At 47.6% G+C, this 17,189-nt stretch overlaps 1 protein-coding gene across 1 annotated transcript in view; it reads right to left on the minus strand.

Moving 5' to 3' along the window:
- The window catches only part of gmds (GDP-mannose 4,6-dehydratase), a 677,745-nt gene that overhangs the window by 88,842 nt on the left and 571,714 nt on the right, over window positions 1–17,189 (minus strand). The window contains exon 9 of the mRNA XM_072509922.1: window positions 1,625–1,721. Coding sequence (XP_072366023.1) covers window positions 1,625–1,721 — 97 coding nt within the window. The remainder of the gene's footprint in view (window positions 1–1,624; window positions 1,722–17,189) is intronic.

Consider the following 17,189-nt stretch of genomic DNA (forward strand, 5'->3'; position numbering starts at 1 on the left):
CAACAAGGTCAAAGCAGTTCTATACCAAAGGCAGATCTGGTTTGGGGTTCTGCACCTGGCGAAACTGTGGGTGACTTTTGAAGGCCGAGAGTACTATTTCGAAACCCCAAAGGAGGCCAACGACTAAATCAGAAACCACAAATTGGGGGAGAATTGAAAGTTGATGGGAAACGAAAAAGCTGGAACAATAGAGATCGGAAGATATGGGTAGTGTGGGGGTTGGAGGGTGGGGGGCTTTTTATCGGGTGGGGTGATTTTGTCATTGTTCGCTGAGGGGCAAAACGTTTGTAAGGGGGCAACTACCCCCAGTCCCCCTGCCGTTTGTGGTGGGTTTTGGAGGGGGTGTGGCTTTGGATGTGCCTTTGTTTGTGTGGGGGAGTTTATATGGGCTGGGAAGGTACCAAGGGTGAAGAGGGCCCTACTGCAAAGTGCAGAAAGGGAGGTTGGCGTTACTAAATCTGTAGCACTAATATTGGGCGGTGAATACGGAGAAGACGAGGTGGCGGTGGGAAGGAGAGGGGTTAGAATGCATTAGGTTGGAGGAGGAGTTCTGTCGGGGGTCCAACCTGAGGGCCATGGTGATGGCGGCACTTCCGCTGGCACCGAGGAGGTACATGGAGAGCCCGGGAGTACAGTCCATGAACAGGGTGTGGAACCAGTTGAAACGACACTTTAGATGGGGGGGGGGGGGATATTGGTGCTAACACCGCTGTGTGGGAACCATGGGTTTAAGCTGGGGGAGATGGATGGTATGTATAGGAGTTTGAGACAGGTGGGCCTGGTGAGGGATTTATATCTGGAGGAGAGGTTTGCAAGAGTCTGGAAGAGCTGCGGGAGAGGGTGGAACTTCCGAAGGGAAGTGAGTTGGCACAGAAGGAATGGAGAGGGTTTTCCAAGCTGCTGGAGAGGTTGCTGCTCCCGGATGTGGAAGGAAGGGTAGGATTGCTCGATATATATGGGCGAGCAGGGGGGAGTGCAGTTAGTGAGGATTAAGGAGAAATGGGAGGGGGAGGGGGGGGGGGGGGGGGGGAGGGTGGGGGGGGGGGGGGAGAGAAGAGAGAGGATGGGAAGTGCGGAAGGAGGCGATGCCTAGGGTGAATTCAACCTCTTTGTGTGTGAGGATGAGTTTGATTCGGTTTAAGGTGGTAAATAGGGTGCAGATGACTCGGGTGAGATGAGCAGGTTCTTCCATGGTGGACGAGTGAGCAGTGTGGGTGAGCAGCAAATCACGCACATATGTTTTGGGGCTGTGAGAAGTTGGAGAGATACTGGGACGGGTGTTTGGGACACTATCAAAGATTGTGGGGGTAGAACTTTCACAAACTGTGAAGTGTGGAGAATGTTCTTTGATTTATTTATGTTTTTGTACCTTTGAATATGTTTGGAATAAAATACATCTTTAAAAAATCATCACAGAAATATATTTTAATAGTGGGGAGAAAATGAAGTTATACTATTAATTGTTAGTGATGCTTCTAACACCACCCATTGTACCATAGTATATCTTCAACAAAAGTGCAATTTTAGATGATATAGCAATTCATTTTAGGAACGAACAGTTAAACGAAGCAAATTACATGAACAGAATCGGGCTAGTTTTCGATGAAAGCTGAAATGTTCTTACCACTTCGGTAGGTCTGTAGTACTTGGGATTGACCTTCACGTGGATTTGGCCTGTTTCCTTGCACCGTCCCACTTCATTTTCATCCTGACCTTCCCACCTAGAAAAATACAATGACATTGTTCTGACTATTTTGTTAAAAGTAAACATATTCGGCGGGATTCTCCCATCCCGCGGCAGAGTGTCCATGCCGTTGTAAACGCCGTCGTAACAGGCCGCTGCCAGGAGTAATTCTGGCCCCTACAGGGGGCTAGCACGGCGCTGACGCGGTTCACGCCGCTCCAGCTGCTGCCGGGGCGTGAACTGGGCGCCGCGGGATCCACGCATGCGCTGTGGCGCCAGGGACAATGCGCGCATGTGCGATGGCCTTCAACACGCCGGCCCCGACGCAACATGGCACAGGAGTACAGGGGCCGGCGCGTAGGAAAAGAGGCCGGGGGACAGAGAGGCCGCATCGGAGCCCCCCCCCCCCCACAGGCCGCCACCCGACCCTTGCACGCAGAGTTCCCACCGGCTGCGAGGTGCGGACGGCGCCGGTGGGACTCAGCGTTTTAACCATCCTGGGTCGAGAATCAGCGGACCGGCCGTGTAGAGCGGCCCGTGACTGGATGCGCGCCAAACACGCAGGCGCCAATGGCGTTGATCCTCCGCTCTGCGGAGAATCGCGTGCCGGCGTGGCCCGGTCAGGGGGATTCTCTGGCCCGGCCCAGGTCTGGGAGAATCCCGCCCGTTAATGTGACAGACAACACTTTCAATTTTATTACATTCACGCACATGCATTACAAGAACACAAGAAATTTGGTCCCTCAAGCCTCCTTCACCATTCAATACAATGATATGATTGTGGCAGTCACTCTGCCCCAGAACCTTTGACTCCCTTGTTAATCAAAACTCCGTATAACTCAGCCTTGAATATATTCACTGACCCACCTCCAGGGAAGAGAACTCCAAACACTAATGATTCTCTGAGAGGAGAAATTCCATCCCACCTTTATCCTAAATGCGAGCCCCCTTACTTTGAAAGTGTGCCCCCTAGTTTTTGACTCCATTCCGCCAGCCCCCTCCCCTCGAGGGGAGACATCCACTCAGCACCTGTTAAGCCCTCTCAAAATCTTAAATGCTTCAATAAGATTGTCTCTCATTCTCTGAAACATTAATGAGCAGAGCCCCGACCTGCTCAATCTTTCCTCGTAGGGAAAACCCCTCAGCCCAGGAATCAGCCCGGCGAACCTTCTCTGAACTGTTCCAGTTATCACATTAAAGTGAGATGACCAAACCTGTTCACAGTGCTCTGGGTATTAATCTCACCAATACCCTGTACAATTGTAGGAAGACTTCCTTTACTTTCATACTCCATCAGGTCCACGGGAGTTGTCAACCTTAATTTCCATTAGTTTCCCCATTACTTTTTCTCTCATGACAGTGATTATTTTAAGTTCGCCCCCCCCCCCCCCCCTCCTCCCACTTTAGTCTCTTGATTTCCTACTATTCTTGAGATACATTTTGTGTCTACTTCGACTCAAACCTCCTGAAATATTGGACAGCCAAAGGACTAGTGAGATTGAGGATCTGAAATAAATTTTTCTTTGTAAAACAAAGTCCGGCTGAAGAATTCATGGGACTGATAGTTGATAAATCCCCAGGCCTGGTGATCTACAACCCAGAGTGTTGAAGGGGGTGGCTGTAGAAATAGTGGACACATTGGTGGTCATCTTTCAAAATTCCATAGATTCTGGAATGCTGCCTGCAGATTGGAAGCTAAGAAATGTTATTCCACTGTGAGAGAAAATGAAATTACAGACCTATCAGCTGGACATCAGTTGCAGGGAAAATGCTTGAGTCTATTATAAAGGATATAATAACTGGGCACTTGGAAAATAATGGTGAGATGGGGCAGAGTCAAAATGGTTTTATGAAAGGGAAATCATATTTGACAAACCAGTTCGAGCATTTTTGAAAATATTACTAGTAGGATAGATAAGGGAGAACCAGTGGCTGTGATGTACTTGGATTTTCAGAAGGCTTTCAATTAATGTCCCACACAAGAGGTTAGTAAGCAAAATGAGAGCATATAGGATTGGGGGCAATATACTGGCAAGGAATGAGGACAGAAAGTCATGATACATGGATCATTATTAAGTTAGCAGGCTGACTAATAGGGTACACAAGGGTTCGTGCTTGGGCCCCAACTATTCACAATATATATCAATAATTTGGATGTGGGAACCAAACAAAATATTCCAAGTTTGCTGTTGACACAAAATTTGGTGTAAATGTGAGTTTTGAGGAGGGTGTAAAAAAGTTACAAGGGTATTTAGATAGGTTAAGTGAGTGGGCAAGAGCATGGCAGATGGTACATATTGTGGAAAAATGTTACGTTCTCCACTTTGGTATGAAAAACTGAAAGGCGGAGGGAGTATTTCTTAAATGGGGAGAGACTGGGAAGTGTTGGTGTCTAAAGGGGCCTGGGTGTTCTTGTTCATAAATCACTGAAAACCAACATGCAGTGCACCAAACAATTAGGAAAGCAAACGATATAAGACCATAAGATACAGGAGCACAATTAGGCTTCTAGGCCCATCGAACCTGCTCCACCGTCGATCATGGTTGATATGTTTCTCATCATATTTGTCACAAAGAGCGCGGGAGGAGCTGGGAGTTCACAAAAAGAGCGAGAGGAGCCAGGAGTCTAAAAAAAGCGTGAGAGGAACCAAGAGTTAACAAAGAACGCAAGAGGAGCCGGGAGGAGTCCAGAGTTTAAAAAGAGCACGAGAGGAGCCGAGAGATGACAAAGCGCGCAAGAGGAGCCAGGAGTTCACAAAGAGTGTGAGAGGAATCCGGAGTTTAAAAAAGAGCGCGTGAGGAAAGTGATTCTAAGAGCAGAACCAGGTGGTTAAAAACGGTACGAAGGGTGACATGGGTGATGCAGTGGTTAGCACTGTTGCCTCATGGCGCCGAGGACCTGGGTTGGATCCCGGCCCCAGGTCACTGTCCGTGTGGAGTTTGCACATTTCCCTTGTGTCTGCATGGGTTTCATCTCCCCCCCCCCCCCCCCCCCCCCCCCCACCACCCACCCAAGATGTGCAGGGTAGGTGGATTGGCCACAATAAAATTGCCTCTTAATTGGAAAAATTTTAAAAGCAAGACAGTAAGAAAGAGTGGAGTGCAATTTGGAGGGTGAGCTGTGAGGAGGATGCAGAGATGCTTCAGCCTGATTTGGAGAGGCTGAGTGGGCAGTGGACAAATGTGAGGTTATCCACTCTGGTAGCAAAAAGAGCGAGAGGAGCCCGGAGTTTAAAAAGAGTGAGAGGAGCCAGGAGTCTAAAAAAAGCGCGAGAGGAACCAAGAGTTCACAAAGCGCGCGAGAGGAGCCAGGAGTTCACAAAGCACGTGAGAGGAGCTGGGAGTTCACAAAGCGCGCAAGAGGAGCCGGGAGTTCACAAAGCACGTGAGAGGAGTCGGGAGTTTAAAAAGAGCACAAGAGGAGCCAGGAGTCTAAAAAGAGCATGAGAGGAATGGGTGTAAATTGATGGCATCCTCGTGCATCAGTCACTGAAAGTAACCACGCAGGTACAGCAGGCAGTAAAGAAGGCAAATAGTATGCTGGCCTTCATAGCAAAAAGATTTGAGTATTTGAGTGCAAGAACAGGGATGTTTTACTGCAATTGTATAGGGTGTTGGTGAGGCCACACTTGGGAGTATTGTGAGCAGTTTTGGTGTCTTTATCTGAGGAATGATGTTCTTGCTATGGAGGGAGCGCAGTGAAGATTAAGTGGGTTAGGATTATATTCATTGGAGTTTAGAAGAGTGAGAGGGGATTTCATAGAAACTTATAAAATTCTAACAGGATTAGACAGGGTAGATTCAGAAAGAATGTCCCCGATTGTGGGAGAGTCCAGAACTAGGGGTCATAGTTTGAGGATAAGGGGTAAACCTTTTAGGACTGAGATGAGGGAAAAAGGCCACATGCGTGGCATAAACCATTCCTGTGCAGGGGTTTCCCATCCACGCTGACAGCCCTAACAACCCTTGACCGCCTTTAAATTTAAATTAATCAGGCTTGTGAGAGTGCCTCAAATCTGAAGCACACTCATGCTTGACGTTCTGCCATAGCAGTGCCCACTTTTCCCAGTTGGCCAGCCAGTGCTGTGGGTGCTCACAGTGGGCTTCCTGCCTCCAAACCTTGCTCACCATCCATAAAAGTGGAGGCGGTCAATTAGGAGCCTGCTTCACATAAAGTTACTTCAGCGGGTGCCTTGACGATAAATGTCAGCTCAGGAACGACAAATTATCCCATTGCTGGTTTCCTGGCACCTGTGGGAAGATTCAGCCTTAAGGATGCAGACGTTTCATTTGAAGCACGGCACCTCTGACAATCTAGCACCTCCTTTGGACTGTGCTAGGGTGTCAGTCAGAACTATGTGCTCTAGTCTATGGAGCGTGGCATAAATCAATGAACTTGTAACTCAGAGGCTAGAGTCTGACCACTTAGTCATGACTGGCACACAAACTTAACACAATATGTTTCTTTCCAGGACCTTATTTTCTGTAATCACCATTTTCTGTCACTTTGTTACGTCATTTTCGCTGAAAAGACATTGCTTAGCACAACGTTAACTATTTTAAACCAGAAAATCGTTATGTCAATATTGTGTGGTACGATTATTGCACTTTAAGGCTACTGGGTATTTTGGTTCAGGAGACCAAAACAGGCAATGAGAGATGGGCAATAAAGTCCACTCTTCCTAGGAAAGCCTACGTCCAACCCACCAGTAATGCTGCTGTGGTGTGAATCGCCCAAATCTGCATAGCATTTTGTTTCCTAACTTGATTTCAGGTACTTTTTTCCCTATTTGAAACCTGATTTTCAGTTTTTTAAAAATCCAGTAAGTGGGGCAATCCAAGATTCTCCTGCCCATTTGAAGCACCCTTGTGGTCATTAATGTTTGGAATTTTCTCCCCCGGCGAGCAGTGGAGGCTGAATCATTGAATACAGTCAAGCTTGAGTTAGATGGGTTTATGATCGCCAAGGGAGTCAAGGGTTATGGGGTATGGCAGGAAAGTGGAGTTAAAGCCACATCAGATCAGCCGTGACGTTATTGACTGGAGGAGCAGGCCCGAGGGGCCAAAAAGCCTACTCCTGCTCTTATTTCTTATGTTCTTACTAACCTATTGGATTGGATTTGTTTATTGTCACGTGTACCAAGGTACAGTGAAAAGTATTTTTCTGCGAGCAGCTCAACAGATCATTAAGTACATGAAAAGAAAAGGAAATAAAAGAAAATACATAATAGGGCAATACAAGGTGCACAATGTAACTATGTAAGCACCGGCATCGGGTGAAACATACAGGGGGGTAGTGTTAATCAGGTCAGTTCATAAGAGGGTCATTTAGGAGTCTGGTAACAGCGGGGAAGAAGCTGTTTTTGAGTCTGTTTGTGCGTGTTCTCAGACTTCTGTATCTCCTGCCCGATGGGAGAAGATTTGGAAGAGTGAGTAAGCCGGGTGGGAGGGATCTTTGATTGTGCTGCCTGCTTTCCCCAAGCAGCGGGAGGTGTAGATGGAGTCAATGGATGGGAGGCAGGTTTGTGTGATGGACTGGGCGGTGTTCACGACTCTCTGAAGTTTCTTGCAGTCCTGGGCCGAGCAGTTGCCATACCAGGCTGTGATGCAGCCCGATAGGATGCTTTCTATAGTGCATCTGTAAAAGTTGGTCAGAGTTGGTATTTAACTCTGGGCTTGGGACACATCCTATCTGCTCAGCCCCGTTGGCTTTCCACGGTGGTATAGTGGTTGACCTCAAGATAACAATGATGGCTCTTTTTTGATGATCCCATCAAATCATGATTCGTGACCTCACTATGACCGCTGTCTGCCCAGTGCTGGGCTCCATTGCTAAGCTGCCACTGGATAGCATAATCTTTCACAAGCACTCAAATTCATTTTGCAAACAACTTTAAAAAAAACAACGCAGGGAAAGACAGTGGAGTCTCTTTTTGCTACAGTAATCCAAATTCCACTAATCCCATGCTCTCGCCCTTCCTTAAATCTCCTCTTAGCCTTCCTTCTCTGCTTCAGTGGAAATAGTCCAAATGCCTGAAGTCTCTTCACATAATTATAGTTTCCTTTTCCTGGCATCATCTATGAAGCTATGTTGAATGATCTCTGTTGCTTCAACCTTTTTGCTATTTGGGGTGCCTAAAATGCCACACATTACTCTAACTGTGACCCTCCCATTTCCATGCAAAAATCTAACGTTACTTCCTGTTTATGCCCCTGTTAATATATTCCAAATTGGCCGCCTTCCCTGGCATCTACTTGCTTTTTCAGGGAACTATGCAGAAATCTCTGGGTCTCCCTGTTCACCCACACCATTCAGCATATTTCCATTGAGTATACACACATATTCCTCACTCCTCCACTCACAATTTATTATCCAAAGCTTATATCCACGTGAAACTATGTCTGCAATATGTCTGTCATTCTGATAACCTATCTGTGTCCTTCTGAAGTCTCTTACATTTCCCGTTGGTTTATACCAAATCCGCTACTTTCAAAATGACTTTCCTTTTATATCACTACAGATGGTGCTACGAAATCTACCACAGGGGAACCACACCATTATACACTACAAACATCCAAGTATTATCTCTTTGCCTGTCTTTGAAAAGTAAGAGCCTCTTTTTTAACATCGGTCGTCTTAAAGAGTTTTTACAAAATAAATATTTATCTTCCATTTTGCTATGGGTTATCACTGAAATTTGCCAGTGGATTCTCTTTATGCTCCCACAGGAATGGCCAAACAATGTCACCCCTTAACTTGCGTGAGCAATGTTATAGGAACTCTATCAGATGAAAAGCGGGTGAAATATCCTTGGGACATTTGGACATCAAGAAGATTCTGAACGTTATATGCATATAATTAGTGTTCAGTGAGGAAACTGCATCTTCCGATGTCAAGATCTTAACAATAAACTGAGACGCCACATATTATTGAAAGTGGCACTGTAAAATTTTTAATTAAAAATCTAATAATCGATCATGAAACCACTGCCGATTGTCGTAAAGACACATTTGGCTCACTAATGTCCTGGGAGGGAATCTGCCATCCAGGCCTGGTCTGGCCTACCGGTGACTCCGGATCCAGAAATGGATGTAATTTTGCCACTTGTTAAGCAAAGTGTCAGCTCGGGCAGAAAAGTGGAGTCGAGCCCGCCGGCTTTTCCCGTCATACTTCTTGACAGTTTGTACAAAAAAAGTAAGGGACGGGTCCCATGACATCAAGCTGGCAGAAGAGCCCAACCCGCCAGCAATTTCAATTCCTGAAAACGGCGCCCTGATATAAAAAATGAAAATAGAAGAAAAGAACACTCTCTTAGACATGGAAACCGCCCCCGTCCCCCAACAGACATAGAACCCCCAAAGGCACGGACCCACCTCCACCCCCTGCGGACACGAAACCCACCCTCCCCCACGAACACGGAACTCCCTCCGCCCCCCCCCGCCCCCCCACCCCCCCACCCCACACACACTCCCCCCACCACGGAACCCCCAGCACCGGTTTGGGTCAGTTGGCTAGACAGTCAGTTTGTGATGCAGAGTGAGGCCATCAGCGTAGGTTCATTTTCCGTACTGGCTGAGGTTATTTGTGAAGGCCCCGTCTTCTCAATCTTGCCCCTCGCCTGAGGTGTGGTGATCCTCAGGTTAAATCACCACCAGTCAGCTCTCCCCCTCAAAGGGGAAAGCAGCCTATGGTCACCTGGGACTTATATCTGCTGCAGCTAAATTATTTAACTTTGCAGGCTAGAAAAAGCATGAGTCACTTTTAGACTTCATTGCACAAGACCCTAGCAATTTAAATTGTCATTTTAATGAATGTGAAGTCTATGTACGTCAGATGTAATTTTAAAAATATCTAACATATCTTGGTGGGATTCTCCCCTACCCGGCGGGGGAACCTGGTGGGATGGAGTGGCGTGAACCACTCCGGCGTCGGGCCGCCCCAAAGGAGTGGATTTCTCCGCACCTTTAGCGGCCAAGCCCTCACCTTGAGGGGCTAGGCCCACGCCAGAGTGGTTGGCGCGCCGCCGGCCAGCGGGAAAGGCCTTTGGCGCCACGCCAGCCGGGGCCGAAGGGACTTTGCCAGCCGCGAAAGTCCGCGCCTGCGCGGGAGAGTCAGCGGCTGCTGACGTCATCCCCGCGCACGCGTGGGGGGGGGGGGGTGGGGGGGTCACCTACGCGTTGGCCATCGCGTCGGCTATGGCTGAGGCAGGAGGAAAAGAGTGCCCCCACGGCGCAGGCCCGCCCGCGGATCGGTGGGCCTCGATCGCGGGCCAGGCCACCGTGGGGGCACAATGGGGGCCTGATTGCCGCCCCCCCCCCACCACCCCCCCCCCCCCCCAAGACCCCGGAGCCCACCCGCGCCGCCAGTCCTGCCGGAAGGGTAGGTGGTTTGATTCACACCGGCGGGACCAGCATTACAGCAGCGGGACTTCGGCCCATTGCGGGCCGGAGAATCGCTGGTGTGGGGGGGGGGGGGGGGGGGGGGGCGCCGACTGGCATGGCGCGATCCCCGCCCCAGCCGAATTTTCGGTGCCGGAAAATTCGGCGGCCGGCAGGGGCGGGGCTCCTGGCGATTCTCCGACCCCCCCGCCCCTGAAGTTTAATATGCAGGGTGTGTGGTTTCAGTGGTATCTGCCCCTCCTATATGTTGGTTCTGGGAAGTTCATGGTGTGCCACTGATGTCTAGGGACGACGTGAATTTTTGTAGTTAGGGCACATCAACCTGCCGAGTGTTTCCATAGATCACTCAAATGCTTTCCAAAATACAAAATCTCCCATTTTCGTGCTTCAGTAACTGAAATTTCGAACGCCCAAAATAAGGATCTAAACAAAATGGGAAAACACTTAAAATAGTCGAATTCGCAAACATGATTAAATATATTCAATCGATTTTCCTTTGCGTCTTCTAATCCCTTTAGTTTAATCTTTATATGAAAAGCATCAATTTTCATTTCACGTTTTTGTTTAGATAAAAGGCTTCACCTTCCGGTAGGTATGAAGGCCTTCCTGCCGGTTAGTGTTACGTTTTGCTGTACGAGGTCAGAACATGATAAAGGAAATGCTGAAGCATTCTAACACCGAAAACAGATTATTTGAATAAATTATTCTGCCCTTTAACTGCGCTTGTTGTGTGCACCTGTTGCCGGTGCATCCATCTTACTCGATATGGAGGATGGCGCATTTTCGACCTCCTTGGCTTAGTGGTAGCTTGGGCCATTCAACTCTTATGCCGCTACAGCTGCTACACGGTAGTTCGAATAGCGGCACGGTAGCACAATGATTGGCACTGTTGCTTCACAGCGCCAGCGTACCAGGTTCGATTCCTGGCTTGGGTCACTGTTTGCACCTTCTCCCCGTGTCTGCGTGGGTTTCCTCCCCCAAGGCCCGAAAAGCGTGCTTGTTGGGTGAAGCGGACATTCTGAATTCTCCCTCGGTGTACCTGAACAGGCGCCGCAGTGTGGCAACTAGGGGAATTTTCACAGTAACTTCATTGCAGTGTTAATGTAAGCCTACTTGCGACAACAATAAAGATTATTATTAGAATATATTATCCTGGAATGTGCAATCTGGCCAGCAGATTACTATACTTCTCTCCAAATGCTTTCTGAATTTTAATTTCAGTTGACTCTTCTCTCCTCAATAATTTAGGGCACAATCTACCGGACGCGTTGCACCCGGTCCAAATGTGGCTCGATCGCGGTTGGAAACTCACCGACAGAGCTGGGGTGCTACTCCCAGCAAAACCCGCCACAAATGACACTTAGAAACCTTTACATTAGATCATGTCCTTAATTTGTTTTGTGTTCATAATAACAATCCAAGCAAAATAGTTCTTTTGTTTCAGTTTTTACTTGAGAAATACTATTAAATTCTAAAAATTCTTCCTGGTTTTGCTTTCCAGCCTGTTAGAAAAGCCTGGGCTTGGGCTTGATATTTTTGCGCAAATCCTCTGACTTAGGCCAGACTTCTCCAGTTGTCAGGATTCACTTTTCCCGCTGGCGGGGGTTCATTGCATAGTTTATGAATAAGAGGCCTCTCATTTAAGACACAGATAAGGAGAAATCTTCTGCGGAATGACCCCCAAATTGCACAGACTGCTGGATCAGGCGAGCAATGCAGTGTGAAACTCACTGGTTACACAGCTGCCTTTTCTAGCCAGATCAAACGACACTCTGTGCATTTTCAAAGTACTGGGGAAGATTACACAGCCAGCCGGGGAGGGGGGGCGGCAGTCAAGGGGAACACCCTCAGCCACCACGCAGGCAACAGTGGGAGCTTTGGTTGTTGCCCAAGGATATGGCGTCAAGCCGATCAATGACATTTAAATTGATTCTATATTATGGAAATCAGGTTCATGTCCTTTCTGGGCATGTACCTGATCATGTCATCAAGGAGGGCTCGGAAATCTCCCTGCCTCAAATCCCATTATGACCCTCTCGCAGGATTTTGCAGTCATAATGGGATTTGTATGCATGGAAAATGGACTGGTAGAATCTCGCCCCTTTGAAGTTATTAAAGTGTGGAATTCTTTTCCCTAAAAGTTAGTGGAGGCTGGATCTTAAAATTTGCTCAAAGTTGAGAGAGAGAGATTTTTGTTAGACTGGGGAGTCAAGGGGTTATGGGGTGCAGACAAGAAAGTGCAGCTGCGACCAACACGAGGTCAGCCATGATCTTATTGAATGGTGGAGCAGGCTCGAAGGGCTGAATGTCCAACTCCTGCTCTTAAGTCCTATGTTCTTATGTTCCTGTAAATACCCCTCTATTTAAAAATCTCATAATTTCAGTTAGCGGATGTCACTATTAAAATACACAATGTAGATTAACTTTACAGAATCACCTCCCCTTGCCTTATATGTTTTGAGAGAAATCCCACAATGACGATCCTAACTGAATTTGGTGGATTGGCCATGTTAAATTGCTACTTAAGTGTCTAAAGGTTGGGCAGGATTCCTGGGATGGGGTGGGGGATTGGGCCTGGGTTGGATGCTCTTTCAGAGGGTCTGTGCAGACTTGATGGTCCAAGTGGCCTCCTTCTGCACTGTGGGGATTCTATGGTATGATTCTCCGAGCCTTCGTGCCAAATCCCGATCGACGTGGGGGCGGAGAATGGGCATTGACGCTGAAATCCGGCGCTACACCGCTCCCGCGATTCTCCAGTCCCTGGAGAATCTCTGCGAATCACGCGGGGTCTACACGGCACGGGTAGGGGGCCATTGACAGACGCCCCCGGGGACAACTGGCCGAGTTCCCGAGGGCATGGTTCTAACCACATTTTGACTGTCGTGAACGGCCGGTGGCGACTGCAGACTCAGTCCGCTTCCGCCCTGGAGGGGGGCAGGGGGATCCTTCACCGGGGGGGCCCTCATGGACGGCCAGGGGGTCGATCGGGTAGCACCGCTCCGTGGGCATGCACGATCTTGGGAGGGCCTATATTTTTGGTGCCGCTCCACAGTCAGAGTCCGCCATCGCGCACGGCGTGGCCACCGCAGGCCGTTGCCGTGCGCATGCACGGACTCCCGACTGGAAGTGCAGGGCCCCATATCCACAGCCAGAGCTGCGAGAAGCACTCTGGGGCCCAGCTAGCCCCCTGCAGGTTGGAGAATCACTCTGTCCAGAGTGAAATGCCCGTGTTTTGACGCTGGTGTGGGGACATACCCCCATTATTGGACAATCCTGCACTATGGTTCTCTGCTTAGAAACAAAATCCCCCTTCTTTGAAACTAACCTCCTTCTTTGAAACTAAGAATCATGTCTTGCCTTGCCTCTCCTTGGGTGTTTTGTACATCTTTATGCTGTGCCTACAGATTGGTGTTCTGCACGAGTATCAAAGAGATATGGCAAAGGTGGGTAATGCGAGTTGAGGTACAGAGCAGCCGTGGCTTAATTGAACTGAACAGGCTCTGGGTGAATGGCCTTTTCCTGTCCCTGTGCATATTGCAGTATAATGTGAGAACCTTTTCTCTGGCAAAGTAAAAGATCCATACTGTTGCTTCACGAGGGTCCAGAGTAGAGTTGCTAACTCTGATCTGGTATATTGCTGTAGATTTAATCCCATGATCTCCTGCCACAACAGTCCTGCGGGTTTGACAGGCCTGGGGTGGAGAGAATAAAAGGGGGAAGGATGACCATGGTGGGGGGGTGGGGGCACGCGGAGGCTCCTCCGGTGGGCACACAGGACCCGCAAGAGAGGTTTCCACACCCTTGCCCGTCACCAGCCCGTGCATCTGAAGCTGGACCTACCAGCAGACAGGGACCTCCCCCTGCTGCGGGTAAAATAGCAGCGAGGGTGGGATCAGGCCCTTGGTCATTTAACTGGCTATGAAAGGGACTCAATAATCCCAAGACAAGTGGGCTGGCCCTTGACTCCACAGCCCCCCATAAAATTTGAGACAGGTCAAGGGCGAGTAGGTAGGCCACGGGCAGGCCACACACTGGATTTTACCAGCCTGCAGCTTGGAGGGAGGGGGGGGGGGGGAATGAAGTCCAGCCCTATAAAACAAAAGTGCTCAAACAGTGTGAAAATAGTAAGGAGTCTTACAACACCAGGTTAAAGTCCAACAGGTTTGTTTCAAATCACTCGCTTTCGGAGCACTGCTCCTTCCTCACCTTACTGTGCTAACCCCAGTCCAACGCCGGCATCTCCACATCAGTGTGAAAATAAACCTCACAACGTTCTTAACGATGCTCTGAAGTTCCTCCTGGGCTGACACAACAGTGTCCAGGAGATTAATCTTTAATTCCAGGGCAAATCTGGTGAGCCATTCCCAGCTCCACCAGAAGACATGCCTCTGATTGTGCAGTGCAGGCGGCAGGCATTGGAAAGTTAAAGTGGCTCTGTGTCGACATCTTTGTCAGCCACTAACCAAAGTTACGGTGGTCAGAATAAAATCATTCTGCGTGTGCAGTATTTTCTCTGTTGTTCCAGCTGCTGTGGAAAGTGCCCTGCAGTATAAACAGAGCAGCCTCACAGCACCAGAGTCTAAGATTACAACGGTTTGGATGATGAATAGTGGTTCTTTGGAAATTTCACTTTAACTAATAGTCTTTAATCCAGAGGAATGGAGGGAAGCAGACCCAAGTCAGAAATCAAACGTCCGAGGGCATCAGAGGAGGAATTGCACGTGATGAAAATAATAAAGAATATATATGGCTGTATGTTTCTTAAGCAAAGTACCAGGTCAAGACAACTTGTATTCATGACTCAAGTAGACACGGCTTTAAAATTACATGAAGCTTTAATTGGCAATTTTATTAGTTTGGTTGCGTCAGAAAAGGTTCGTAAAACCGCTAACATGGCCCCATTGATTTAGAGGGATAAAGAAGGGTAAAGTTAAAAGAAGATAAAGATAGTGATGTCAATGACACAGGTTAAAGGCTTGGCTAGGTTGCAATTGCCGGAAACTTTTTCCTCAGTTTGACAGATGTGTATGGCGTGCTTCAAGTACACTATGTGTAAGGTGATAACTGGAGTAGCTCACATTAAGAAATAGTTGGTGGTAGAGGTAGAAAGAGGGCAAATGGTGGCTGTTAGTGGAGGGGGCAAGTGACATAGGGAGAAATTAAATCTTCACCTCCAAATAAATTCAGAGTGTAAGTAAGTGGCTGGCAATTTGACGTTAAAAGTCATTTTTATAAAGTATGGAAGGCTTGCAGGACAAAAGAGATGAGCACAAGACCGCTTACGCACTAAAAAGCAAGGCTAAAGGTCCAGAAATTGCTGGACTAATAACGTGGGTTCACAAAACTACACATTATTAATGCTTAAACATCCAGCAATTGATGGTGAGGAAGAGTTATGTCCGTGAATTGCAAAATCATAACAAATTGCAGGATGATCTGCATCTCTCCACTGTTAGCCTCACAAAAACAGGATCTCGGCATCATTAGTGTCTAGAAATTGCTGCATTTTGGACGCAAATTTGAATGAATCTCACAGCTGGATATTCCATGTCATAAAGACTTTGTTATTGATGTAAATTCTGGTCCTATCATGAAACTCAACCTTGTAGGCCCAGAAAGGGAACAGTTGAAACCAAGAAGTTTCACTTCTCTTGGTAATAAATTGCCCCAGAGGTTTTCAAAACATTCTTCTTAATTCTCCTTTTGGCTGACTGTTGCCCAAGTCTTATTGCATGGGGCACATAATGCTTCATGAGGGCACACAATGCTTCATGAGGGCATCCAATGCTTCATGAGGGCATCCAATGCTTCATGAGGGCATCCAATGCTTCATGAGGGCACACAATGCTTCATGAGGGCACACAATGCTTCATGAGGGCACACAATGCTTCATGAGGGCACACAATGCTTCATGAGGGCACACAATGCTTCATGAGGGCATCCAATGCTTCATGAGGGCACACAATGCTTCATGAGGGCACACAATGCTTCATGAGGGCACACAATGCTTCATGAGGGCACACAATGCTTCATGAGGGCATCCAATGCTTCATGAGGGCACACAATGCTTCATGAAGGCACACAATGCTTCAAGACGGCATACAATGCTTCATTATCTGAGGAATTACAAATGGAACTCAACACTGTGCAATCTTCAGTGAGCTTTCTATCCCCTGACCTTATGGTGGAAGGAAGGTAATTGATGGAAATAGCTGCAGATGGATGGGCCTCGGACAATGCCCTGAGGAACTCCTGCATTGATGTTCTGGGGCTGAAATTATTGACCTCCAGCAACCACAAAAGTCTTCCTTCACACTAGCTAGGACTCCAGCCAGTGGAGGGTCCCCCTCCCACCCCACAATCACCCGCCCACTCCACTGACTTAAAGTTTACCAGGATTCCTTGATGCCACACTCGGTCAAATGATGTCTTGATGTCACGGGGCAGTCACTCACCTGACCTCTAGAATTTCTCTCATGTCTCGTTTTTCCACATTAAAGGCACATATAAATTCTAGTTGTTGAGTCTACTAAAAGTCCTTTACATCTTTCAACTCCATCCTTTGTTATTTCAACACCATTAACAGAGTTCGCCCATTTTCCTTCCTTTGTACACTATTTTGCACTTGGCTGTGTTAAATTTCATCTGTCATTGATCAGCCGACTTTCATATTTTGTCTAACTCATTTTGTAGTTCCTAATCTGGCTCCTCCCATTCTGCTAGCACTTATCACTGCTAGTTTGGTGTCTCACACGTTTTCTCTTCCGTACCTAATATAAGTGACAAACCCATTTCTGCTGCTGCTTTACGCCCAATAGATCATGCTCTGGGCTGTTTCCATGTCAAAGAGTTTTTTTTAAATGTGGAATTCCTCATCTGTATTTATTTCGTGTTCTTATGAGATACAATGCGATTGAGGGTAAATCTATTGTCAGTATCGTTAAAGTAGAGACAAATAAGGTACATTGTCTTCACATACAATATTTTACAGCGCTATTTTGGATGGCTCCCAGATTTAGAATGTATTGTCCACTGTTTCTTTCAGCTTTCAAATGGTAAGCAAAAGTATTTTCTTTGTGTTGTTGAGCCGTTATTTTTTACATTT

This window comes from Scyliorhinus torazame, chromosome 6 (assembly GCF_047496885.1).
Source record: "Scyliorhinus torazame isolate Kashiwa2021f chromosome 6, sScyTor2.1, whole genome shotgun sequence".
Taxonomy (NCBI): Eukaryota; Metazoa; Chordata; class Chondrichthyes; order Carcharhiniformes; family Scyliorhinidae; genus Scyliorhinus; species Scyliorhinus torazame.